Raw genomic sequence first — 27,883 nt, 5'->3', positions numbered from 1 at the left:
CCTAAGTGTATGTAAACTTCCGACTTCAACTGTATATATATATATATATATATATATACAGTGGGGAGAACAAGTATTTGATACACTGCTGATTTTGCAGGTTTTCCTACTTACAAAGCATGTAGAGGTCTGTCATTTTTATCATAGGTACACTTCAACTGTGAGAGACGGAATCTAAAACAAAAATCCAGAAAATCACATTGTATGATTTTTAAGTAATTAATTTGCATTTTATTGCATGACATAAGTATTTGATACATCAGAAAAGCAGAACTTAATATTTGGTACAGAAACCTTTGTTTGCAATTACAGAGATCATACATTTCCTGTCGTTCTTGACCAGGTTTGCACACACTGCAGCAGGGATTTTGGCCCACTCCTCCATACAGACCTTCTCCAGATCCTTCAGGTTTCGGGGCTGTCGCTGGGCAATACGGACATTCAGCTCCCTCCAAAGATTTTCTATTGGGTTCAGGTCTGGAGACTGGCTAGGCCACTCCAGGACCTTGAGATGCTTCTTACGGAGCCACTCCTTAGTTGCCCTGGCTGTGTGTTTCGGGTCGTTGTCATGCTGGAAGACCCAGCCACGACCCATCTTCAATGCTCTTACTGAGGGAACGAGGTTGTTGGCCAAGATCTCGCGATACATGGCCCCATCCATCCTCCCTTCAATACGGTGCAGTCGTCCTGTCCCCTTTGCAGAAAAGCATCCCCAAAGAATGATGTTTCCACCTCCATGCTTCACAGTTGGGATGGTGTTCTTGGGGTTGTACTCATCCTTCATCTTCCTCCAAACATGGTGAGTGGAGTTTAGACCAAAAAGCTCTATTTTTGTCTCATCAGACCACATGACCTTCTCCCATTCCTCCTCTGGATCATCCAGATGGTCATTGGCAAACTTCAGACGGGCCTGGACATGCGCTGGCTTGAGAAGGGGGACCTTGCGTGTGCTGCATGATTTTAATCCATGACGGCGTAGTGTGTTACTAATGGTTTTCTTTGAGACTGTGGTCCCAGCTCTCTTCAGGTCATTGACCAGGTCCTGCCGTGTAGTTCTGGGATGATCCCTCACCTTCCTCATGATCATTTATGAACCATGAAATAAGATCTTGCATGGAGCCCCAGACCGAGGGCGATTGACCGTCATCTTGAACTTCTTCCATTTTCTAATAATTGCCCCAACAGTTGTTGCCTTCTCACCAAGCTGCTTGCCAATTGTCCTATAGCCCATCCCAGCCTTGTGCAGGTCTACAATTTTATCCCTGATGTCCTTACACAGCTCTCTGGTCTTGGCCATTGTGGAGAGGTTGGAGTCTGTTTGATTGAGTGTGTGGACAGGTGTCTTTTATACAGGTAACGAGTTCTAACAGGTGCAGTTAATACAGGTAATGAGTGGAGAACAGGAGGGCTTCTTAAAGAAAAACTAACAGGTCTGTGAGAGCCGGAATTCTTACTGGTTGGTAGGTGATCAAATACTTATGTCATGCAATAAAATGCAAATTAATTACTTAAAAATCATACAATGTGATTTTCTGGATTTCTGTTTTAGATTCCGTCTCTCACAGTTGAAGTGTACATATGATAAAAAATTACAGACCTCTACATGCTTTGTAAGTAGGAAAACCTGCAAAATCGGCAGTGTATTAAATACTTGTTCTCCCCACTGTATATATATTGACAGTTCAGGCCACAGTGTGGATAAATTGTGGGTCTCTGAGGCAGTATATTGTTTATCCTGTTTGTCGTCTGTTGGGTTTGTTACCTCATCAGACAGGCCACTCTGCAGCACACTGTTCCTGGAGATCTCACACATGTCACAGGTGCTGAGCTTGAACACCTGGGCTGCAATGGCGTACTCCTCCATCAGGGGCTCCTGAGGACACACAGTCAGAGCAGAGTGAGCTGGGCATCTGGCTTACTCTCTACCAACCATTGCCATTCTGAACTTAAAGGTTAAACCAATGAACGGCACCCTAGGTCAGTTGATTGGCACGTAATGCACCAACATGAACCAAGAGAGCCCAAAACATACATATCGTCCTACACAACACAGACAGTACCGGACGTGCACCCAGTTTGGCCTCACCTTGGTGTAGTGGAACTGCATAGGGTCATCAGTGGACAGGGAGACGATCAGGCCCTTCTTGAGGAACTCCAGAACAGGATTCTTGGCATACTCCAGGAAGAGACTGTTGTTGCTGAGTGGAGACATGGCAATGGGAATCTGGGCCAGGAAGTAGAGGTACTGCAACACGGGGCTCTGTTGGGTGGGAGTGTTAAATACAAACATCAACATTAAGACCGTAGAAGTTAGTTGTGTCATGTGTTGATGGTGCCAAAGAGAGGAGGCTATTTTGTTTGGAGAGGCTACTGACCTTCTTGAGATTGAGGCCGTGAGAGATGTTGTCAGCGGTCATGAAGGAGGCCAGCAGATGGGTGACGGCTCCAGCCTCTCCACAGTGGGGCCTGAACTGGAAGGTGTTCATTCCCCTAGCTCTAGGAAGCAAACATAAAATCAGACTCAGAGACAAAATGATGGCCATGTACTGTAAGACACTGATAATGATACGGGTGTATCATTGTTGGATTTGTACTTTTTCTGAAACAATTTCTTGAAGGACATGTGGATTGTGATTTGACATGTGATACTCACTTGCGTAGCTGGTTGATCATAGTGATGTTGGCATACATGTAGTAGATGTAGTAGCTGTAGGAGGGGTTCTTGACAATGTCCCACTCCTCTGGCTTGGGGCTCTTGGTGCAGAACATGTGACCACTGTGCTTGGACTCGTCATCCACACTGTCGAAACCTGTCACCTACAGAACAGAGAAAGATGGAGAATTAAGAGATTGCCTTGATATTCAATGCATTTTCGACATACCAATCTTTCTTTTTATAAAGTGGTTGAAAATGTCAAATTTTAAAAATCAAATTCCTCCCTTCTGAAAAAAATTCCATCAAGGCTGGAGAACAATCATGAATTAGGACATTCGGGTGAAATACCCCTTGAAATTATAAATAAAAAATGTAAACCTCCTTTATCCCTGGTCTCTCATGCCAGTCTCACTCACATGCTTGAGGAAGATGCTGAGTTCAGGGTTGGCGTGGGGTTCGATAGTGGCCTGGAAAATAGGCATGAAGATGTTCTCCAGCATCTTTCCAAAGTGGGGCACAAAGTTCCTGCCTCTAAAGATGTCACTGAGGTGGAAGTACAGAGAATGAACAGTTAGAAGTTAGTCAGACATTATTCTAAATGCACGAATATCATTATTTAGAGAGCCATTTAAAAATATATTCTGTTCAGGTTTTGTTTTTTACTTTGAGACCAACATGACACTCATAAAATAGTATAATTTTTTACTGAGTTTGCCAAACTCTGTATATCCATGCCTCTAGTATTTCTAACACTTCCTGAAGAATCTAATAATAAAAAGGGTACAGAAAGAGGGAAGTACTGTCACGCCCTGACCATAGTTTGCTTTGTATGTTTATATGTTTTGTTTGGTCAGGGTGTGATCTGAGTGGGCATTCTATGTTGTATGTCTAGTTTGTCTATTTCTATGTGTTTGCCCTGATATGGTTCTCAATCAGAGGCAGGTGTTTGTCGTTGTCTCTGATTGGGAGCCATATTTAGGTAGCCTGTTTTGTAATTGTGGGTTGTGGGTGATTGTCTATGTGTAGTGTTTTGTGTCAGCACTATTATTTGATAGCTTCACGTTCGTTGTTTGTTATTTTTGTATAGTTCGTTCAGTGTTCTCTTTTTAAATAAATATCAAGATGAACACTTACCATGCTGCATATTGGTCCTCCGATCCTTCCAACTACTCCTCCTCAGACGAGGAGGAGGACGGGCGTGACAAGTACATTCACTGATGAACAGAGGGATAGAACTTACTAGATCCTAGGCACTTGAATCATCCACTTGAGTTGAGGGGAGAAGACTCTATGCTTGTTGAACCAGCCGGAGAGCTTGGTCCACTCATTAGGTTTACAGCCATAGATGGAAAGTCGGGGCTCGGCATATTGGTACCTGGCATCCTCCAGGTCAGATGCCACTTCCTGGGTGCGAAAAAATTGAGAATTAGCTGGTTGTAATTAAGCAGTGTTTACAAAAGGGATACTAACTCAGCCATAGCAGAGTCTAACCTTAATGATCCTGGCAAAGTACTCTCCGTCGATGTGGTTCTCTGTCTTCATGTACAGGTCACGCAGCTCACTGGCTCCCACAGGGTTGTACTTGGCATTGAACTTGTCAAAACGCTGAAAGGTTTGTCTGCCCTTGAGAGAAGAGGGTGAGAGAAGCATGTAAAAAACAGGGAATGTACACACTGGCAATGGAAAAATAATAAAAATATCAAAGCTGCATATTGTTTCACTATATGCATTTTACTATATACGCATTCTACGGCTTCTGCCAAGAGGTTTGGAACTTTATTACACAGGAGGTAATAGCAGACTCACTTTGGCCACAGGACTGCATTTCCCCTTTGAACGCTACACTAGCTAGAGGTAGAACTCACAGCGTGCACATCCAGGGAATCGACAGTGAGATCATAGGGGTGTAGGTTGAGGTTGGCAAACAGTTCCTTCATGGTCACATCTTTGCCCTTAATATTTTGCACTACACGGTCAGCGTCCACCCTGTATGACTTCTTGATGAAGCGCAGGAGGTGCTTCTGGTTCATGCAGGCAGCTGCATGGATGTGGGTGTCTACCTACAACAGCACACACAGGAGTTATGAGAAAAAAATAGTTGAGTTACTTACAAGTTATTATGAGTTCTCTTTGGGGTGTACTGACACTGCTTGAACAACAGGGGGAGCAGAGCACACAACATTTGCTATTTGGGAGCAGAAGCGGAAGTCACACCCAGGTTGTAGGAAGTTAAAGTAGCCTACTCTAAAACCCATAGACGTCTTTTGCATTCACAAATATAAGATATCTGTTGAAAGGTCTTTTTTGTAATTTTGTTATTGCTGTCATTTTTATCAATGAAATTAAACTGGTGTAACAGGGTGAAGATTTCCCTGTTACAGGCAGTTATTTTCAGTGTTGAATGTGCTCTGTGATTGACCATGTCTTGGGCCCTACTTTTAGGTGCAGAAATGGAAACACTGTGCTTTTACGTTCATGGCTAGGGAGGATACAGCTTATGTCAAATTGATGCCAAAAATGTGCTTTTTGTTGTTGTTGCATTTTAGCTAACCCTTTTCCTAACTTTAATCTAATTCTCCTAACCGGCTACAAAAAGTAAATTCTGACAAACTGTATACTACCTAGCCAAAACCTGCTTTTACCGGTATTTTCAGCATTATCCACTATTGTTGCTACAGGCAGAAAATCCTAGTAATTGTTCTGTAATTTCCGATCAATAAACCAATGTCTGGTTGTGCATGTGTTTTAAGCCAGCACCTTAACCATTACACCAAGAGGTCTTAGGTTTAATAAGCTAGGCTAAATACTAATATGTTTTGTAAGGTGGTAGCTATCTACCTTCCTGCAGTTGTAGAAGTCCCTATGGGGGTTCAGCTTCAGCTCCTTCATCTCCTCCATCTCGTTCAGCATCTCATGCACATTGAACTTGGACATGAGGAACTTCAGACGACGGTGACTGTATGTCTTACTGCCACCCAGGAAAGACAGACAAAAATGTAATGTGGATCTTGTAAAGTTGTTAGGCATTTCGTGGTGTGATATGTAGTCCATATGTTGGATTATTTGTTCCAGACCAGCCCTAAGGCTGCATTTACACAGGCAGCCCAATTCTAATCTTTTGCCCAATTATTGGCAAAAGTTGATCTGATTTGTCAAAAGACCAATTAGTGGAAAGAAAAAAAAGATCAGAAATGATCTGCCTGTGTAAATGCAGCCTAGCTCACTTGATGCAAGTGTTTAACCAGGGTTGGATCAAAAGCCAGCACATACACACTGCTGTGGCTCTGCTGGGTTGGAGTTAACCTCGCTCCCAGGCTATTGCGCACAGCACATATTACCAAATTCATAGATGCTAACTACCTTTAGCGTCTATTGATGAAGGTATCTTCTTCTAGGGAGACTTGTGTTAAAAGGCCGATGCTCTGTCTGAACATGAACACGCATAGCTTGTGGAACATATCTTTGATATCAGCGAGAAATAATTTTCCCCCCAAAAAATTCTACACATCTTTATAGAGTTAGGACCTTAAGGAGTAACGGTAGGCTCGCCTACACTCCTTAAGAGTACATTCTTGGGCTAAGTGCATATAAGCATGGGACATAGTCCCGTGAGCTCAGCTGGTAGAGCATGGCACTTGCAACGCCAGGGTTGTGGGTTTGACTCCCATGGGGGACTCGTATGAACAAATATGAAAATGTATGCACTCAAAGTCGCTCTGGATAAGCACGTCTGCTAAATGACAAAAAAAAATCAAACATCAATGTTTAAAAGTTGGCCTTAGTGGGAGTGACAACAGAATTCAATGGGAGTGACCTTACTGATTAAAGTAGTTGTAATTAAATTAACGAATCACAACTGCGTGGCGTGGCTCCAAATGGAGGCAAGACCCAGGCAGGAATTTGTGTTGCGCACAAGACACGTACCGGGGAGGGTGAAGAGGAAGGGGTTGTGGGAGATGATTGGTTGGTAGATTAAGCCAATGCCTGGGTGTCAGGAGTTTCTCCTGATCATTCTGTATTGGTGATCCCGAGGGGTTTGTGCTGATTATATGGAGATTGTGACAGCTGGTTAAATGGCGTCCCTTGAGAAGATCAAGATGCATGTCAGGAGAAGTGCAGTATTATCATAAGGAGACGTATACTTGGAATACGGAGGAGGAATGGAGGGAAAAAAACAGGCAGAGGAGGTCTAAGAGAGAGAGGGTGGAAGAGGGTGAGCTTGAGTAGGTTAAAAATAGCAGGAAAAATGGAGATGGTTTGTTAAAGAAGAATGGTAGAAAGTGTAAGCAGAATGAGCTAAAGACAGGAGGAGAAATGGAAGTGAATGAGGTCAAAGTATCGGAGGTGGTAGGTGCCCGAGGCTTGCACCGAGGGCCAGGATAAAGATGAGTCTGTGACAGTAGGAGTGAAGTTTTTGGAAAAAGTGGCCCCTAGCCTTTTGGCTGATCCATTTGTGGTTTCAGGGTGCGTGAAAACAGAGTTGGGTGCTGTGGAATCGGTGAAGGTAACCAGAAGTGGTCTTTTGATAATTGTTTGTGTTTCTGCTGGTCAGAGGCAGAAGGTGCTCCGCGTTAAACGAATGGGGGCAAAAAATGTGAATTGTTTTGGGCTCAAGAAAAGGGCACCATTGAAAGGAGTGATTACTGGGGTAGCAGGACATGTAAAAGTTGACCAACTGAAGGGGAAGATTCCCAGAGTTTGTGATGCTCGTTGTTTGGTGCGACGCAGACAGGGTGGCGTGAGTGGTGAAACAAAAGAGTCATTGTCTGTTCTTTTGAATTTTGATGTTGAGTCTTTGCCCGACAAAGTGATGTTAGGATATATAAGTTATCCTGTATGAGCTTTTGTGCTGAATACATTACGTTGTTACATGTGTCAAGCTTATGGGCATGTGGCAGCAGTGTGTAGGAGGGAGGTTCCTAGGTGTGAGAAGTGTGCAGAAGGGCATGAGACAAAGAAATGTGTAGCATTGGGGAAAGGAGTGTTATGTGTTAATTGTAGGGGTGCCCATGGGGCTGGGGGTCAGAAATGTCCTGTGTGAGAGAGGCAGGTTGAGGTTTCCAGGGTTAGAGTAGTGCAGAAGTTGTCATATGATGAGGCAGTGAAGAAAGTAGAGGAAGATGGGTCAAAGAGGAGGGATCCTGGGAGGAGTGGTGTGAGTAGTAGATCTGTACCAGTACTGAGGGATAGGCCATCAAGTGATATATATTATTCAGGAAGATTGGATTTTTTGCATTTACAGCAATGGTTATGAACTGTACTGCAGGGATGGAACATAAGTCGCAGAAAATTGAGGTTGTGGTGGCAGCTGCAGAGAGGTATTTGGGTGTGCGAGACTTGACATCAGAAGAGTTACAGGGTGTGTTAAGTGGTGGTGTCCCATCCTTTCAGGTAGTTGGCCTGAGGTAGGACTTAATAGATTTAAATAGTAGAGAAGGGTGGTGTCCTTTTGTATTATTTGTATTTTTTTGTGAGTGTAGTGTTAGATGGTAGGGTACTTGTTTAGTTATTTATTCTTTCAAGCAAAGTATAAGGGAGTTGTACTCCAGTCTAGTAGGTGGCGGTAATGCAAAATGTATTGGATGCCAACCGCCGTTAAACCTCATCGAAGAAGTTCTGTATTGGCTAACCAAGCCCAGGTTTGCCACTTAGGTCCACCAGACTCTTCGCATTTGGCCGGAAGTGTCTTGTAATGAGATTAGGTTGGAGTTGACCTCTCATTGTGCAGTAAAACTCACGTTGGGCCCTGTGCAATCAGAGCAATGAGGAAGTTCATGTCGTCGATGAAGGTTTCGTAGTGGGGGGCGGGCATGTTCTTGATGGGTTTGTGTTGGTCGGCCTCTGCTGCGTCTTTGTACACGTAGATGACACCGTCCTTCATACGCGCTACCCAGCTCAGGTTTTCGGGCAGGCACTTGGTGTTGAAGGGGTCCTCGCCCTCCTTGGGTGGGGATGTGAAGACTGGCAAACAAAATGGTAGCTGTTAGATACTTTCTTGGCAGTAATCATCTGTCACGAGAAACTACTGTATGCATACCCCAGACATTTACATTCACACTTTCCAGCCTATTCACTTACTTGGTTGCACGGATTGTTCAGGCTTAAAGGGCTCTCCCTCAATGTCCCTCAGGTACTGGGATGTGGTGAGGGGGAAGCGCTGGTAGGCCAGCCTCATGTACTTCTCTCTGATGGTCAGAGCACGGTACACACCCTTACAGGAAAGCTCAAAGTCATCCATGGTCACCTATGAGTAGCGAGGGGAATGATGGAATAAGTGCCCTGTTCCAATACTTAAAAAAATAAATGCATCCTTCCATCCCTTGAAGTAATTACTGATCTAACACAAATGGATAATTGTCAGCAAGTTGTCAGTTTACAATGGGACCAAATAATTTGATAATATTCATAAGTGGGTTATGTAGTAATGCTTAAGTTGGCAGAGGGGAAAGTGAACTACAAACAGTTTGATAAGCAGGCCCCACGTCCTCCTTATGATTTCTCTCTGTAAATGTCAGAGACATTTTTTAAACTTAAACCCAGGCATCTGCTGTGGGCTCCTAGTCTCCAGTGTAGAGGGATCTATTCCTTGAGGAGGCTTCCCTACAGGAGGTAAATGACCCAGACCCAGAGACACGTACTAGCCATAGTGGTCAAGTTCACACCCAGGGCCACAAGACATTTGCTGCTATTTGAGGAGGAGAGGGAGGAGGCAGCATAGATAATGTGTTATGTATGAGTTTATGAGCGGGTCCATCCTGTTGGACCAGGTCTCTCTTGCAAAGGGGATTTGATCTCAATAAGTCTAACCTGGATAAGAGAGAAACATAGGCTACATAGCTAAGATATAATACCCCAGAGGCGTAGTCTCCAATGATGGCCACTCTCTGGAAGTCAGGCACTTCTAGGTAGGTTGGGGTGTCCAAAAACACCTCCGCCACAGGTGCCAGCACCTTCCTGGCCTGGTCACTCATGGACGGAGGCAAAGTCATGGTGCGACACTTTTGTAGTCTCTTCTTACTGCCGAGCGACAGGGGAGGTGCGACAGACAAAGAGTGGATTTAGTGATAAGGCAAAGAGCGAGACTATATGGACATGTCTGGTACACCCAAATTGATGACATATGTCACCCAGCTGAGATGAATGGATTCGGTTCAGTCAGTCATACCGTCGTCCTGATGAGCCAATCCCAGCTAGTTAGTTTATGCAGGTTAGCTGGCTTGGCAACAACAGCAGCATGGTGCTAGTTAAAACTGGTAATATAAAGTGATATTTAGTTCAATCGGCGAGGGAGAAATTACTTGTATTGGTCACCATCTGGATATCACCGTGACATGCCAATTAAAAGTTCTACAGCTGCACCATCGAGACAGGTTGCATCACTGCCTGGTATGGCAACTGCTCGGGATCTGACCGTAAGGCGCTACAGAGGGCAGTGCATACGGCCCAGTACATCCAGGACCTATATAATAGGTGGTGTCAGAGGAAAGCCAATAAAATTGTCAGAGACTCCAGTCACTAAAGTCATAGACTGTTCTCTCTGCTACCGCATTGCAAGCGGTACTGGAGCGCCAAGTCCAGGACCAAAAGGCTCATTAACAGCTTCTACCCCCAAGCCATGAGTCTGCTGAACAATTAATCAAATGGCCACCGGACTATTTAAATTGACACCCTCTCCATTTCTTTTGTACACTGCTGCTACATTGACACCTCTACCTACATGTACAAATTACCTCAACTAACCTGTACCCCAGCACACTGACTCGGTACCCCCTGTATATAGCCTCGTTATTGTGTTACTTTTTACTTTAGTTTATTTGGTAAATATTTTCTTAACTCTTCTTGAACTGCAATGTTGGTTAAGGGCTTGTAAGTAAGCATTTCACAGTAAGGTCTACACTTGTTGTACTCGGCATATTTGACAAATAAAGTTTGATTTGATTAGCTAACGTAACGACAAGCTGGTGCGAATGACCAGTGCAAAGGTCTGTTATCGAAGTGCTTCCCACTGGGCATCTGTATCACGTCGCTGGCGGTAGCTAACGTAGCAAATTTCTTCCATCCCACTTGATTATTTTTAGAGTAGGATAACAGCCTACACGAGAAATAACTTGTAATATTGGTAGTAACCATCTGGATGTCACCGTGATTGTCTACTTTCTCAATGGGGAGCGTTGGCGCTGCAAACTGCAACACAACAACACGCTGGGGACCAGTGTTGCCACCTAATTTTCAGGGTAAGTTGCTAGAGGCAGGTTGATTTGTTGCTAAATGCCGTTGTGATGTCATTGCGTGATAACGTAAATCTGCGTCATTACGTAGAATACACAATAACGTTACTCAAATTGACTGGCCATCTCGGCAAAAAATATGATTTGACATTTGTTCAGGTACAGACTCCCACTCTTTTCTGTACTTCTGGCTGTACAGTTTTGATTGAGACATGTTGATTGATGTTGTAAGTTCTGTTCAAGATCAAACATTCGTGACCAACTATATTCATTGGGTTTGGCTCGTCGAACACGTACTACTGCTGCTGCAGTCAGCCAACAATGATTTGCAATTTACTGAAATTGCTGCTGCCTGTGCACGAGCTGAGCGCCCGCTGCTGACGTCACTCACAATGTACTTTTGCAGCCAGGCACGTGTGTTGTGACTGAGTGTGACAGAGAAAATCGTTTTTGTGTCATTTAGAGGGAAAATGCATGCATTCTAGCGTTTGAGTCACTTTTCAAAAGTTGCTAAAAGTTCCAAATATATTTTTAAAAGTAGCTACATTTGTTGCTAGGTGCTGTTTGAAAAAAAGTTGCTAAATCTAGCAATAAAATTGCTACGTTGGCATCACTGCTGGGGACAGGGTCCTTCGCTCCCGCTTGCCGAGCACTGCTGTACGGTAGTAAGGATGGGAAAGTAGCTAGCTAGCTGGCAATATCAGGCCAGTGTAACATCTAAAGCACATTTATAGGTAGGGATTTTCACCGAAAATGTACAAAGAAATTATTAACGAATAGATTGTTGTAAAAAAAAAAATTAACTCTGAAAACGGAATGATTCTAAACACTGTCTCAAGTCCCATCTTCGGCAGACAAGTTTCACATTCAGGCTGAAGTTTCTAGCCACAAGCGTCGGGTGGAGTCATTAGAACGACTGACTGAACTGAATTTGTTCGTCACCATTCAAGCACGACATGGAGCTTGTTGTAGTCCTAAAAAACGGAAACGAGTTACCTCTGGTTCGTTCAGCCATTCCTATGGTTTTTGAGATAAACGCCGAGGTTAACACAGGCTTAGGAAATCTTATACGTTTTGTCCTTTGATATAAGTCAGTTAACATGACCTTTATGAATTATGAAGCCTTTGTGCTTAACGTGCTTTTAACAATTACATACATGCTTCAAAATTCACAAAAATGTACGTTATCTGATGAAGATGATCATAGAACAAAAGTTATAAGATCTCCTAAGCCTGTGTTTACCACAGACCTTATTTTTGGCATTTATCCAAAAACTAAAAAATGTTCAACAACCATTGTCGGAGTTAGTGCCTACAAAAAAGACGCTATTACTATTGCTCTCCATACATTTTGGGGACTGGGCGTGTCCTTATCACCTCACCCCTGTTATATTGACGAGGTGACCACTCTAACATTGGAAATACATGTCCTCAAAGATGGCAGGCAGGCGAGATCAGGTGGTACCATTCTAGCCAATGAGAGGGCAGATACGCGTGTGACCAAAAGTCACAACTATTTTTTATTTACACACGTATATATATGTGAAACGGGAGCCTAGCCTAAGATAGGTCTTATGTTGCCCTAGATGGCCTGCCCATGGAACTGTATGTACAAGGTTGAGAACAAGTGGTCTACAGATAAATGGCACCACCAACTTCCTGCCATCTGCCTCTGACCCAAGGTAGAGTATGTGGTTGTCTCCCGTGTAAATCCCCCCACATGAAGATTGACTGTCCCCAGCTAAGGCCTTGTCAAATAAACCTTTCAATGTTGCATCAGACTTCTGCAGTGTAGCAACATTTTGTGGAACATCCCATTGCACCTCTAACCCAGACACATCAGCAACAGGTACAGGGGTTCCCACATACTTCTCAAGACGCCGCTGGCGGCGTGACTTTCTGGGCCCTTTGGTTCCCCCCTCGCACAGACTATCACACAAGTCAGGCAGAGGTTGTAAACCAGCTTTGGCCTGGGCACGAGTGACAACTGAACATGACACCTGAACATCAGACTGGCCAACTGACTGCTCATATAGCTGACCCCCCACACTTCCCAACAGATCAGAGAGTACAGGCACATCCCTCCCCAAAATCATCTCAAAGGTAGCTTCTCCATTACCCCAACTTTGAGGAGGTATTTCTGACCCTGAATCTCAACTGTGAGCTCAGCTGTGGGCTGCTGTGACTGGTCCCCATGGACACATTGGATCAGTGTCTGGTGACCGTAATCAATGTCATTAACAGGTACATTACCTTTTTGATTAACGACAGGGAACTGCCGGTGTCAATCATTGCAGTAAGACTTTTACCATTCACTTTTACAGGTACCCAGCCTGACCCTTCCCCACTCTGTCTATTCTGAACACCATCCCCCTCTCTTGGAACATAACAGTAACCTGAGAGCTTGGATTTACGTAGCGGACACATTGAAGCTTTGTGCCCCTGCTGCCGGCAGTAAAAACAGGTCAGACCCCTCCAATCAGAGCGAACTGCATGATCCCATACCTCCCTCCTTCCAGACACATAACCCCCAGAGTTACCTCCACCATCTCTGGCGTCTCTGATGTCCCTTGTGTCCTGAGACTCCTTGGAGCAGGTGCTGCAGGTCGTGGTGGGCCCCCTTTACGTGCATTAAGGTACTGCAGTGCAAGCTTGGCCGCCATTAGCCCATCCTTGGGCTCGTGCTCTCGGACCCAGGTTCGAATGTTGTGTGGTAGAACTTGTAGAAGTTGCTCGAGGATGATGACCTCACCGATTTCGTCCTGTGTCTTCTCCTCCGGTCGAACCCATCGTCGTTAGAGACCCTTGAGGCGGTGGTACGTCTCTGTCGGCGACTCACCCGATGGTGTCGATGCAGCTCTGAAGCGTTGACGGTAGGTCTCCGGGGAGATGTTGAACTTCACCAGCAGCGCTTCCTTCAAGACCTTGTAGACGTTGGACAGCCCCTCATCCATTGCTGTGTAAGCCTCTAAGGCCTTGCCCGTGAGCAATGGGACAAGCCTGCAGGCCCACTCTACCTCGGGCCACTGCCACGTCTTGGCCATGCGCTCAAACCTCAGCAGGTAGTTTTCAATGTCCTCCCCCTGCTGGTATGAGGGCATCTTTGGCTCCTTCCTCAGGAATGCTGGAAGATGGACGTTAACACTGCTGGACTGGTTTCCTGGTGCTGGCCTCATTACTGCTTGGGGAGCCTGCTGTGGAGTTGAAGTCCCTGCTGCGTCAAGCCTTTGTCGTCCTGGTGTTGGCAGACCCAATCTTGCGCTCTCACTGACGAGTTTCGCTTGGTAAGGAGCTGTGAGGATAGATTGGCGTAGACCTCGGAACTCCTGCTTGAGGTCTTTGTCCCTCCTCTCAAGGCAGGTGAAAAGTTGCTGGAAAAGGGCTACCATGGTTGGGCGTGGTTCTGGTCCCCCAACTGCTCCTTCAGTCAGCTGGTCTTTTATGGCTGTATGTGCTGGTTCAACCGGTAGCTCAAACGGTTCTGGTTGTGTTTGGCCCCTTGGTCGGGCTCCAAGTTTCTCATACTTGACCTCTTCTTCACCAGACGATTCCATGGTATTCCACCCCGTTTCAACTTCAGGTACCTTTTCTGACAGTTGATGCTGCTGCTGAGAACGCAATCCTTTATGCATTCCTTTACCTCTCTTGTTGGAATTCACTGCTTTGCGGTGCGCCATCCCACCACTGCCACCATATGTCACGTAGAGTAGGCCAAACTGGAAAACCTAACCTCTATCAAAATAAAAAGATGGCGGAGCCGCAAAAGTTCTTCTGTGCAAGGGTGTTTATTTACATAGTGATTCCAGAACAAAAACAACAGTACTGCCATCAAACATATGCCTTATGGGCCAGCTAAAAACAATGCTACCCCATCCACAGCTCAATCCAATCCTTTTGTAGGGCTAGCCCCTCCCCTCAGAACAATTAACACCAATTAATTAAGCAATTACCTATACAAACCTACATTTTCCCTTTAACTAAATGTAACAGTATAACTTTAGACCGTCCCCTCGCCCCGACGCGAACCAGGGACCCTCTGCACACATCAACAACAGTCACCCACGAAGCGTCGTTACCCATCGCTCCACAAAAGCCGCGGCCCTTGCAGAGCAAGGGGAACCCCTACTTCAAGTCTCAGAGCAAGTGACGTCACCGACTGAAAGGCTGCTAGCGCGCACTACCGCTACCTAGCTAGCCATTTCACATCGGTTACATAAACATACTAAAGTATATACATTGCAACATGTTTTTTATGAAACAATATCACAATATAACATTTACAAAATTACATCACTACTGACAGTGTCTTTCAATATGCCCATTTACATTAATGAGCCATTTGGGACAGGCACTACAAAGTCAGCCCAATTCCCTTAGCTCGGGTCCTTATCCAGCATACCCGGAAGCTACAGAGATGGAGAGAGAGAAGAACAGAACAAACAAACAAACGCTCATCCACAACATCGATAAGTATAATAAATATTGCTTATATTAAATATGAACACTGACATAAGTGTGAAATGTATGTACTAAGACAGAGAAGTTAACTTGTGTGTCAACCCACATTGTTAACTTATCTGAGGAGTGAGGAGGAGTGATGAATGTGTGCCTGCATTAAAGTACCAAATGCGGCCCGTGGCCAGTGACGGACTTCTACGTCACATTACCTTCCTCCTCTCTCTCTCTATATATTTGGCCCTCCATGTATACTGATGTACAAACCTACTGCAAAACATGCCCCACGTGCCAGAAAACCAGTGCTGTCCGTAGGTCTGACCAGGCAACTCTATGTTCACTGGCAGTTATCTCTACCCCATTCAAGAGAATTGCAATGGACATTGTTGGACCCTTGGAGAAGAGTAGCGCAGGTTACAAGTATATATTGGTGATCTGTGACTATGCCACCCGGTTCCCAGAAGCCTTCCCACTCCGTTCAATAACCACTCCAAAAATAATCAGTGCTCTTGTTCAGCTCTTCTCTCGTGTAGGAATCCCAGATAAAATCCTGACGGACCAAGGGACAAACTTCACCTCGCGACTGATGGTTCAACTCCACCAACAGCTGGGCATTAAAGGCTTGAGGACCACTCCCTACCATCCCCAAACGGATGGGCTCGTAGAGAGATTCAATCAAACACTCAAGAACATACTGAGGAAGTTTGTGGCTGACACTGGTAAAGACTGGGATAAGTGGTTACCCTTTCTGCTTTTTGCTTACAGGGAGGTGCCTCAGGCATCGACAGGTTTCTCGCCATTCGAACTCCTCTATGGATGGCCAGTGCAAGGACCACTGGACCTGCTGAAGAAGTGCTGGGAAGGTTCCCCAGTAGCTACCTCAGGACAGGGGATTGTCCAGTTTGTCCTCCAGATTCGAGAGAGGTTGGAGCAGTACCGAGAGGAAGCTAGGGCAAACCTTCAGCAAGCCCAGAAGGCCCAGAAGAGAGGGTATGACCAGCACACTCGGCACAGAGAGTTTGAGCCAGGACAGAAAGTCCTGCTCCTCCTTCCCTCGTCTACCAGCAAGCTCCTTGCGCAATGGCAAGGGCCGTACCTAATCAGGAGGAAGATGGGCCCGGTGACCTACGAGGTGCTGCACCCGGACAAGGGTAAGAAGAAGCAAACCTATCATGTGAACCTCCTCAAGGCCTGGGAGGAGAAAGAGGACCTCTCCAAGGGAAAGTCCTTTCTGGTCCGCAGAGTAGAAGAAGAGGACGAGTCAGATGTGGTCACAGAGGCATGGAAAGAACGAGCAGAAGTCAGACTGGCTCACCTGGAAGAAGACAAGCAAGATGAGCTGAAGCAGCTGTTTGGCAAGTATCCAGTCCTCTTCAGTCAGAGACCAGGAAGAACCAAAGTCCTAGAACACGTCATTCGTTTGAAGCCTGGCCAGAACCCTGTCCGCCAGCATCCTTACCGTGTGCCTGAGAGGCTGGTAGTAGCCCTCAAGGAAGAGGTCCACACCATGATAGAAATGGATGTTGTCGAGCCATCTTCAAGTGAATGGAGCAGCCCTATTGTCATTGTCCCAAAGAAGGATGGCTCTTTGCGCGACTGCATGGACTTCCGAAAGGTGAATGCCATCTCCCAGTTTGATGCCTACCCCATGCCCCGCATTGACGACTTACTGGAGAGAATAGGTAGAGCTCATTACATCACCACATTGGATCTCTGCAAAGGGTACTGGCAGGTGCCCCTGGATGAACAATCCAAGGCCTACACTGCGTTCCGGACGCCGATGGGCCTGTTCCAGTTCAAGGTCATGCCGTTTGGCCTTCATGGGGACTTTCCAGAGGCTGATGGACAAGGTCCTCCAGGACTGTGACGATTACTGTGCTGCTTACTTGGACGACGTGGTGATCTACAGCCACTCCTGGGAGGAGCACATACAGCATCTTAGCAGAGTCCTGGGGAAGATCCATGATGCAGGCCTCACGCTTAACCTCCTGAAGTGTGAATGGGCGAAACAGGACACAAAGTACCTGGGTTACCAGCTGGATAAGGGTAAACTTCGGCCTCAGGTGGACAAAGTGGAGTCCATCAGGAACAGCCCTCAATCCAGAACCAAGACACAGGTAAAGTCCTTCCTAGGTCTGGCAGGGTGGTACCAGAGATTCATTCCCCAGTTTTCGACCATCGCTGTCCCTCTGACCAACCTTACTTCAAAGGTGGCCAGCAACCCTGTGAAGTGAACTGAGGAGTGTGAGGAAGCCTTCATGATGCTGAAAAAATGGCTGTGCTCATTCCCTGTTCTCCAGACCCCTGATTTTCAGAAGAGGTTTCTCGTGCAGGTGGACGCTTCGGCTGTGGGAATTGGAGCTGTACTGGCCCAAGGGGAGCCAGGAGAAGAGCTTCCTGTGCTGTACCTGAGTCGGAAGCTGTTGTCCAGGGAAACCAGGTATTCTACAATCGAGAAGTAGTGCCTGGCTATAAAGTGGGCCCTAGATAGCCTCTGTTACTACCTTCTTGGGAGGGAATTTGACCTGCACACAGACCACAGAGCACTGACCTGGATCCAGACCATGAAGGACCGGAATTCTCGTGTGACCAGGTGGTATCTAGCGCTCCAGCCCTTTAGGTTCTGTGTCCGTCACAAGGCAGGAAAAGAAAACATCACAGCGGACTACCTATCAAGGCCCCCGAACCTGGTCACTTCAGGAGAGGAGGAAGGTAATGTGACTTAGAAGTCCGTCACTGGCCGCGGGCCGCATTTGGTACTTTAATGCACGCACACATTCATCACTCCTCCCTGCTCCGTTATCAGATAAGTTAACAATGTGGGTCGACACACAAGTTAACTTCTCTGTCTTAGTACATACATTTCACACTTATGTCAGTGTTCATATTTAATATAAGCAATATTTATTATACTTATTGATGTTGTGGATGAGCGTTTGTTCTGTTCTTCTCTCTCTCCATCTCTGTAGCTTCCGGGTATGCTGGATAAGGACCCGAGCTAAGGGAATTGGGCTGACTTTGTAGTGCCTGTCCCAAATGGCTCATTAATGTAAATAGGCATATTGAAAGACACTGTCAGTAGTGATGTAATTTTGTAAATGTTATATTGTGATATTGTTTCATAAAAAACATGTTGCAATGTATATACTTTAGTATGTTTAGTTAAAGGGAAAATGTAGGTTTGTATAGGTAATTGCTTAATTAATTGGTGTTAATTGTTCTGAGGGGAGGGGCTAGCCCTACAAAAGGAGCCTCTCTTTCAGTTCATAGAGAGGCATTTGTGGATTGAGCTGCGGATGGGGTAGCATTGTTTTTAGCTGGCCCATAAGGTATATGTTTGATGGCAGTACTGTTGTTTTTGTTCCGGAATTCTATGTAAATAAACACCCTTGCACAGAAGAACTTTTGCGGCTCCGCCATCTTTTTATTTTGATAGAGGTTAGGTTTTCCAGTTTAGCCTTCTGGCCTACTCTACGTGACATATACACACAGTACTAGTCATGTTTGGACACACCTACTCATTCAAGGGTTTTTCTTTATTTTACTATTTTCTACGCTGTAGAATAATAGTGAAGACATCAAAACTATGAAATAATACATATGGAATCATGAAGTAACCAAAAAAGTGTTAAACAAATCAAAATATATATTTTGTATTTTAGATTCCTCAAAGTAGCCACCTTTTGCCTTGATGACAGCTTTGCATACTCTTAGCATTCTCTCAACCAGCTGCATAAGGAATACTAGTTGAGTATCTGGAGCATCAGCATTTGTGGGTTCAATTACAAGCTCAAAATGGCCAGAAACAAAGGACTTTCTTCTGAAACTCATCAGTCTATTCTTGTTCTGAGAAATTAAGGCTATTCCATGAGAGAAATTTACAAGAAACTGATGATCTCGTACAACGCTGTGTACTACTCCCTTCACAGAACAGCGCTTTATCAAACTAGACACTCGAATGTACTTGTCCTCTTGCTCAGTTGTGCACCGGGACTCTTTCTTTTCTGGTTAGAGCCAGTTTGCGCTGTTCTGAGAAGGGAGTAGTACACAGCGTTGTACGAGATCTTCATTTTCTTGGACATTTCTCGCATGGAATAGCCTTAATTTCTCAGTTCAAGAAAAGACTGACGAGTTTCAGAAGAAAGTTATTTGTTTCTGGCCATTTTGAGCCTGTAATTGAACCCACAAATGATGAGGCTCCAGATACTGAACTAGTCTAAAGAATGCCAGATTTATTGCTTCTTTAATCAGAACAACAGTTTTCAGCTGTGCTAACATAATTGCAAAAGGGTTTTCTAATGATCAAGTAGCCTTTTAAAATGATAAACTTGGATTAGCTAACACAACGTGCCATTGGAACACAGGAGTGATGGTTGCTGATAACGGGCCTCTGTACGCCTATGTAGATATTCCATTTAAAAAATCTGCCGTTTCCTGCTACAACAGTCATTTACAACATTAACAATGTCTACACTGTATTTCTGATAAATGTTATGTTATTTTAATGGTCAATACATTTCTTTCAATAACAAGGACATTTCTAAGGGACCCCAAACTTTTGAACGGTAGTGTATATAAGTTGATGAAATGCCATGTGCATCCACTGATATCAGGAGTAAACCCTCTATTTCACATCTTCCTCTCTGCTAATACCCACCGTTTCTCAGTATCTTCTTCAGTGTGCAGGTGGTAGGCCATTTCCTGTTTAAGGATGGGACAGTCATCTTGCTCTTCAAACAAGGAAATCTCATCGCGGACGCCCTCACCTTTGGTCTCAGATGCAAAGACTTCCTCTGCAAAGGCACGCATGTGCTCATCGGTCTCTGGCAGAAACATATACAAACTTGTTACCCACCCCGTTTTTTGTAAGGTAATAGCAAGTTACTAAGTGTGCACTTTTCTTATGTCATATGCCACATCACATTTTGTTTCCCAAAAGCTTTAAAGTGCACTACACAGGACATGATGCACTGAAATGGACAACATGGAGCGCTGACCTGAAACAAGCACTGAACATGAAACAAGCTATCAACAGCATAGATACAACAGGTGTGAATGATCAAGCAAGCTAGGATGGTCAAATCCATCATGATTTAAATTATTGAATGAAATGATCTTGTAAACAACAAGGTAGTACCACAGAGGGAAACATTAGACATACCTTACTGCAGTTGAAAACACTCCAGCAATGCATGCTTTGTGTGTATAAGACCAAGCAGAACTTGGTCCAACTTCAACTCCCACAGCTCTGATCACTAGCTTGGACTGGTAACACAAGGTTCCATGCACACAGAGCTACAGTAATCCAGCACAAACAATAGGGCCCGACGACTCACATAAACACTCAAAAGCTTGCTCTACTGATACATCAACATCTACAGTACAAACAAAACAGCCTTCTAGAGCCAAACAAGACAAAAGAGGCTGTGATACTACACAACTGCAGAAACTCTTGGCCTATCTTGTTCATGGGGCCAGAGTATCTCTGGACTCAACTAGGCCCAGAAACCTCATGCGCCATCAGACTGATACATTTATTGACTTATTAATTTGTCTAGCATCCACTGCAAACTCTATTCTATGACAAATAAGTGAGTGAATGAATGTTGGCAGTCACACATTTCAGTGGTGGGACATACACGCAGGGTCAGGCTACTCTAGGATTGCTGTCTTCTTCTCACCCTTCAAACTTACTTTGACCTGATATTGCATTCCGCAGCAGGAGAGGAGAGGATAAACCAAAAGGGAACCAATTAAACAAAATAAAAGTCAGGTTACAGATTAAAATGAATGAGACACCCTTCCCTGGTCTGTTTTATTTGATCAAACGACGGAAAACCCTTTTCCCATTTAGAGATGGAACATGTAACCATCCAAGGATTCAGCATGAGATAATGAACATAATGATAGTCAATTAAGTTAACTCATGAATGTGTTGATGAAATACTAACAATGAATCACAACATGACTGAAAAGACACAACAAAATCAACTAGGTTAAAGGTTAATTAACAAGCATGAAATTACTTAGAGAAGTAAGGCAACCGGTCATTGTTTTTGGTAGAATATGAATCATGATATTTAGGGAACATGTTACGTTTAATTTAAGATTATTGCAAAACAGTATGTCATGGTTCTAAAATAGTAGTCAGTCAGACACTGGTTCATTTCTAATGTTAGATGGTTCCTCCCCCTGAAAGTAGCCTATGGGCCAAGATTAACTGTAATCTATGTTTTTTTGTTTTTTTTTACCATCTATTAAAAACTTAAGTTAACTTTAGCCAATGCTAGCTAAAATCAAAATGATAGGGGCATGCGTTCAATTTTCTAAAATCCATGGCCAAATCATTTCAAATCAACTTGGTTTGAACGTGGTGATTTGGCCTTTTCTTCTTCTTATTATTTTTTTTACATTGCACGAATGTACGCCTATCACTTCCATGGAGTTTTAGCTAGCGTTGGCTAAAGTTAGCTGAAGTTTGTAGTGGCTGTTTAAAGAAAACCGAACCATGGATTACAGTATCTCCTAGCCCATAGACTACTTTCAGGGTGAGGACCCATCCAAAGTTGAGTTGTAAAATACTGAACTTCTCCTTTAAACCCAACTTTTAATATAGATTCTCTATTGAGCATGCATTTTAGTCCAGTAGTAGGCTTAATGGAATTATTAATGTTGTATCTCTAAGATCCATGCAAAGAGTAGAATCATCCATGAGATTCCCAACATTCAGGGGATGGGGGAAAGAAAACATTTACTTATCCCTTCACAGCACAAACAAGTCTGGAGTACCAAGAGCATCTTGTTTGTTGAGTTTCCTGTCATGCATTCCCATGTACAGTGACTCACTGAGACAGGCCACCTTTGATTAATTTATTCTCTATACCCCCCTATACTCAACTGGCGGACCGGGTCCGGACCCAGAACAGGGTCAATAGGTCCCGGTAAATAAAAACATTAAAAATCATATAAACACACATTAGACACGGAAGAATGCATAGAATTGCAGAAAATGAGCTTTAAAACAGTAACATTTTCTCTCCTCCAACAAGAGGGGTGTGAAGAGTTTGGGGTTGCATAGGTTGAGAGGTGGGGGTCTGTTACTACGCCGATAAATGACATTATCCATCCAGACGTTTGCCACCTACGAAATGTGTGTGACCGGAACTTCTCAAATAGTACTTGAGTACTCCTGCTCTATACGTTATCCTTGGATGAAGAATAAATGTTTTTCTAAATGTCACACCCTAATCTGTTTCACCTGTCTTGTGCTTGTCTCCACCCCCCTCCAGGTGTCACCCATTTTCCCCATTATCCCCTGTGCATCTATACCTGTGTTTTTTGTTGGTCTGTTGCTAGTTCGTCTTGTTTCGGCAAGTCTACTAGCGTAGTTTTTCCTGTGCCCATTTTCTCTCTAGTCCCTGTTGTCTAAACTCAGCAAAAAAAGAAACATCCTCTCACTGTCAACTGCGTTTATTTTCAGCAAACTTAACGTTGTAAATATTTGTATGAACATACCAAGATTCAACAACTGAGACATAAACTGAACAAGTTCCACAGACATGTAACGAACAGAAATGAAATAAGGGGGGGGGGGGGGGGGCAAAATCAATAGTAACAGTTAGTATCTGGTGTGGCCACCAGCTGCATTAACCTCTTGACGCTAGGGGTCAGATTTTACTTTTTTTTATTTTTTAAATAACGTTCCCAAGGTAAACGGACTATTTCTCAGGTCCAGATCGTAGAATATGCATATAATTTACAGATTAGGATAGAAAACACTCCAAAGTTTCCAAAACTGTCAAAATATTGTCTGTGAGTATAACAAAACTCATTCTGCAGGCGAAAACCTGAGAATATCTAACCCTGAAGTGATTTTTTTAAAATTAATCTGTGTTTCCTGGCCCGTCTTTCTTCCATTTAAAGGGGTATCAACCAGATTCCTTTTCCAATGGCTTCTTCAGGCTGTGACCAGGCTTTAGACATAGTTTCAGGCTTTTATTTTGAAAAATTATTGAGATTTTTCAAAACTAGTCAGGTGTCCCCTGATTAGTTCCTGCGCGCGAGAGGGGTAGCTCTCCATTTTCTTTTTCTCTCTTATTGAATAGGTTACGGTCCGGTTGAAATATTATAGATTATGTTTGTTAAAAACAACCTGAGGATTGATTATAAAAAACATTTGACATGTTTCTACGAACATTACGGATACTTTTTGGAATTTTTGTCGAACGGAACAAGGCTTTGGTTTTCTGAACATAACACGCAACCCAAATGGCGTTTTTTTGTTATAAAAGTATTATTTATCGAACAAAAATAACATTTGTTGTGTAACTGGGAGTCTCGTGAGTGCAAACATCCGAAGAGTATCAAAGGTAAGCGATTAATTTTATTGCTTTTCTGACTTTTGTGACCATGCTAATTTGGGGCTAGCTGTTGTAGCATTGATTGATACACTCACAAAAGCTTGGATTGCTTTCGCTGCAAAGCATATTTTCAAAATCTGACATGATAGGTGGATTAACAACAAGCTAAACTGTGTTTTGGTATATTTCACTTGTGATTGCATGATATATAAATATTTTTAGTAATATTTTTGAATCTGATACGTTTGGGAATTTTCTTCTGCCTTTCAAGACCGGAACGAGGCTGTAGTTTTCTGAACATAACGCGCAACCCAAATGGCGTTTTTTTGTTATAAAAGTAATATTTATCGAACAAAAATAACATTTATTGTGTAACTGGGAGTCTCGTGAGTGCAAACATCCGAAGATTATCAAAGGTAAGCGATTAATTTTATTGCTTTTCTGACTTTTGTGACCATGCTAATTTGGGGCTAGCTGTTGTAGCATTGATTGATACACTCACAAAAGCTTGGATTGCTTTCGCTGCAAAGCATATTTTCAAAATCTGACATGATAGGTGGATTAACAACAAGCTAAACTGTGTTTTGGTATATTTCACTTGTGATTGCATGATATATAAATATTTTTAGTAATATTTTTGAATCTGATACGTTTGGGAATTTTCTTCTGCCTTTCAAGACCGGAACGAGGCTGTAGTTTTCTGAACATAACGCGCAACCCAAATGGCGTTTTTTTGTTATAAAAGTAATATTTATCGAACAAAAATAACATTTATTGTGTAACTGGGAGTCTCGTGAGTGCAAACATCCGAAGATTATCAAAGGTAAGCGATTAATTTAATTGCTTTTCTGACTTTCGTGACCATGCTAATTTGGGGCTAGCTGTTGTAGCATTGATTGATACACTCACAAAAGCTTGGATTGCTTTCGTTTAACAAAATGTTTGGACAATAGCCTAAGAACAAAAAAGATCAGAAATGGGCTACTTGTCTAAATGCAGCTTAAAAGGCATCACACACATACAGTTGAGTCGGAAGTTTACAAACACTTAGGTTGGAATCATTAAAACTATTTTTTCAACCACTCCACACATTTCTTGTTAACAAACTATAGTTTTGGCAAGTCGGTTAGGACATCTACTTTGTGCATGACACAAGTCATTTTTCCAACAATTGTTTACAGACAGATTATTTCAATTATCATTAAAGTATTCCGGTGGGTCAGAAGTTTACATACACTAAGTTGACTGTGCCTTTAAATAGCTTGGAAAATTCCAGAAAATTATGTCATGGCTTTAGAAGCTTCTGATAGGCTAATTGACATCATTTGAGTCAATTGGAGGTGTACCTGTGGATGTATTTCAAGGCCTACCTTCAAAACTAGTGCCTCTTTTCTTGACATCATGGGAAAATCAAAAGAAATCAGCCAAGAATTGTTTTTGTAGATCTCCACAAGCCTGGTTCATCCTTGGGAACAATTTCCAAACGCCTGAAGGTACCACGTTCATCTGTACAAACAATAGTATGCAAGTATAAACACCATGGGACCACGCAGCCGTCATACCGCTCAGGAAGGAGATGCATTCTGTCTCCTAGAGATGAACGTACTTTGGTGCGAAAAGTGCAAATCAATCCCAGAACAACAGCAAATAACCTTGTGAAGATGCTGGAGGAAACAGGTACAAATGTATCTATATCCACAATAAAACGAGTCCTATATTGACATAACCTGAAAGGCCGCTCAGCAAGGAAGAAGCCACTGCTCCAAAACTGCCATTAAAAAAGCCAGACTACGGCTTGCAACTGCACATGGGGACAAAGATCGTACTTTTTGGAGAAATGTCCTCTGGTCTGATGAAACAAAAATAGAACTGTTTGGCCAAAATGACCATTGTTATGTTTGGAGGAAAAAGGGGGAGGCTTGCAAGCCGAAGAACACCATCCCAAACAGGAAGCACGGGGGTGGCAGCATCATGTTGTGGGGGTACTTTGCTGCAGCAGGGACTGGTGCACTTCACAAAATAGATGGCATCATGAGAAGGGAAAATTATGTGGATATATTGAAGCAACATCTCAAGACATCAGTCAGGAAGTTAAAGCTTGGTCGCAAATGGGTCTTCCAAATGGACAATGACCCCAAGAATACTTCCAAAGTTGTGGCAAAATGGCTTAAAGACAACAAAGTCATGGTATTGGAGTGGCCATCACAAAGCCCTGATCTCAATCCTATAGAAAATGTGTGGGCAGAACTGAAAAAGCGTGTGTAAGCAAGGAGGCCAACAAACCTGTCTCAGTTACACCAGCTCTGTCAGGAGGAATGTGCCAAAATTCCCCCAACTTATTGTGGGAAGCTTGTGGAAGGCAACCCGAAACGTTTGACCCAAATCATTCTCTCTACTATTATTCTGACATTTCACATTCTTAAAATAACGTGGTGATCCAAATTTTTACGAGGATTAAATATCAGGAATTGTGAAAAACTGAGTTTAAATGTATTTGGCTAAGGTGTATGTAAACTTACAACTTCAACTGTAGTGGTCCACATGCATATTGGTCCACATGCATGTTCAATGTAACATATTCATATTCTGAACTGGGAAGACTCCCCACCACTCTGAAGAATTTTGTAATGTTGGACTGCTTGTCCATAGGTAGAGGTTCAAATTACGCCTTAACGACTTCGTATTTGATTTGATTTGATTTGGATCTCTTTTAGTCCCCATTTGGACTAATCTTCCAAGAGTCCTTAAACATTAAAATACAATTTATAATACGAACACATTTTCACCTAATGACCCATAAATACTCAATCTAAAAAATATTGATTCTTCATCTACTATAGTCCCAAAACATTTCTATGTATTATATTTAAATCTTTTTAAAATAATGTTTAAATGTATATATTGAAAGGTTTCTGGTTTGCTCAGTTAATTTATTCCATTTCTTTATTGCTCTAAATCGAAATGTTCTTTTGCCTATTTCTCTTTTCTGTCTGGATAACGCATAGATGGTGGACAATCTATTCCTAGTATTTACGGAATGTCTGTCTCTTACCAACTGAATACCGTTGTGAATAGAACTTGGCTGTTTTAAATTATGTATATTATGAAATAAAATAATCATGTTTTTTTCAATTATCTTGTCGATTGATGACCAACCAAGAACACTGTGCATGACTGCAACAACGTATTAAAGCTGTCAAGCCAATTCTCTGCCCACCAATTATAACGTCAGAGTGGTACTGACAGACAAACAAGTGCCTCAATGGGAATTTATCACCTGAACAGTTGGCTGGTCTGTGCTCAAGACCTGGTGTGGTGGATTAGTCAATCAACATATCAAAGCTTTCTGATATTGAGTCAAATTGAGATTAGGAACTTTTATCCTGTATAAATCTTTACAATTAACATTTCTGAATGGATTGTCTGAAAGAAAAATTCTTCTGACAAAACATGAGGGGACAAATCAGCAGAGGTAAGTGACCAACAAATTTGAGTTACCAACACATATTTAGAGTTTGACGTTCACAATAAAATATGGGTAGTCCATTAAAGGTCAACTGCCCTTTACTGGCCTATGTGGCATCGATAGGAGTCAAACATTTATACTAGTGTCAAAATTTACTACAAAGTGTAAATAGGATAATTTTGGTCATAAAGTCAGTCTCGTCCAAAACGGAGTATGGTTAGTGACTGCTTCATGACTTACTTGAGGATTTGGTTTGGATTACAATTATGTCAACAATTAATTCCCCCTTTTGCCTATTAACATGTGTGGTGGTTTTCTGTTAAAAGACAGCGCAGGTTCGCTTTGCATGGCCCGGTGCCCCGGGTGGGCAGAGACCTATCCTTAGGATGACCAATGGAATGGTCAAAAATAAGCAAACCCAGCCCACCCAGGTCACACAAAACGAACTTGCTAGCATTTCTTAATGATCATTGTTGAAACACTAGGTTAAATCAGGAAGTGCAGTCACCCTTTAATAAACAAGATATTAAATAAATATAAACCCGGGAAGATTAAGATTAGAGAGAGAAATCATTGTACTTGAATAAAGTCTATTTACCAAAGAACTACGTTTTCATATATAAAATACTGCACTCTGGAAATCTGTGTTCTACTGGCTACAATGCTGCATGACAGGACTACCAACAATCTCAGGCCTGGGCATGGCTTGAAAGTGGGG

At 43.1% G+C, this 27,883-nt stretch overlaps 1 protein-coding gene across 3 annotated transcripts in view; it reads right to left on the bottom strand.

The window, feature by feature from the left end:
- LOC120060719 (AMP deaminase 1-like) overlaps positions 1-27,883 on the bottom strand; it is a 32,168-nt gene that overhangs the window by 4,216 nt on the left and 69 nt on the right. The window contains exons 2-15 of one of the 3 annotated variants that reach the window (XM_039010123.1): positions 21,034-21,039; positions 19,997-20,162; positions 9,508-9,673; positions 8,735-8,900; positions 8,395-8,617; positions 5,495-5,624; positions 4,522-4,716; positions 4,148-4,279; positions 3,897-4,060; positions 3,073-3,199; positions 2,654-2,817; positions 2,376-2,496; positions 2,087-2,260; positions 1,763-1,873 (exon numbers count right to left, since the gene is read on the bottom strand). In XM_039010123.1, the coding sequence (XP_038866051.1) occupies positions 1,763-1,873; positions 2,087-2,260; positions 2,376-2,496; positions 2,654-2,817; positions 3,073-3,199; positions 3,897-4,060; positions 4,148-4,279; positions 4,522-4,716; positions 5,495-5,624; positions 8,395-8,617; positions 8,735-8,900; positions 9,508-9,673; positions 19,997-20,162; positions 21,034-21,039 (2,045 nt within the window). Of the gene's footprint in view, positions 1-1,762; positions 1,874-2,086; positions 2,261-2,375; positions 2,497-2,653; positions 2,818-3,072; positions 3,200-3,896; positions 4,061-4,147; positions 4,280-4,521; positions 4,717-5,494; positions 5,625-8,394; positions 8,618-8,734; positions 8,901-9,507; positions 9,674-16,056; positions 16,091-17,929; positions 17,954-19,992; positions 20,163-21,033; positions 21,040-27,883 lie in introns of all 3 variants that reach the window. The other 2 variants (XM_039010125.1, XM_039010124.1) reach the window with 2 other exon arrangements.

This window comes from Salvelinus namaycush, chromosome 16 (assembly GCF_016432855.1).
Source record: "Salvelinus namaycush isolate Seneca chromosome 16, SaNama_1.0, whole genome shotgun sequence".
In the NCBI taxonomy this organism is placed as follows: Eukaryota; Metazoa; Chordata; class Actinopteri; order Salmoniformes; family Salmonidae; genus Salvelinus; species Salvelinus namaycush.
Note: the sequence above shows the minus strand (reverse complement) of the source record. Positions and strands in the feature narration are given on the sequence as shown.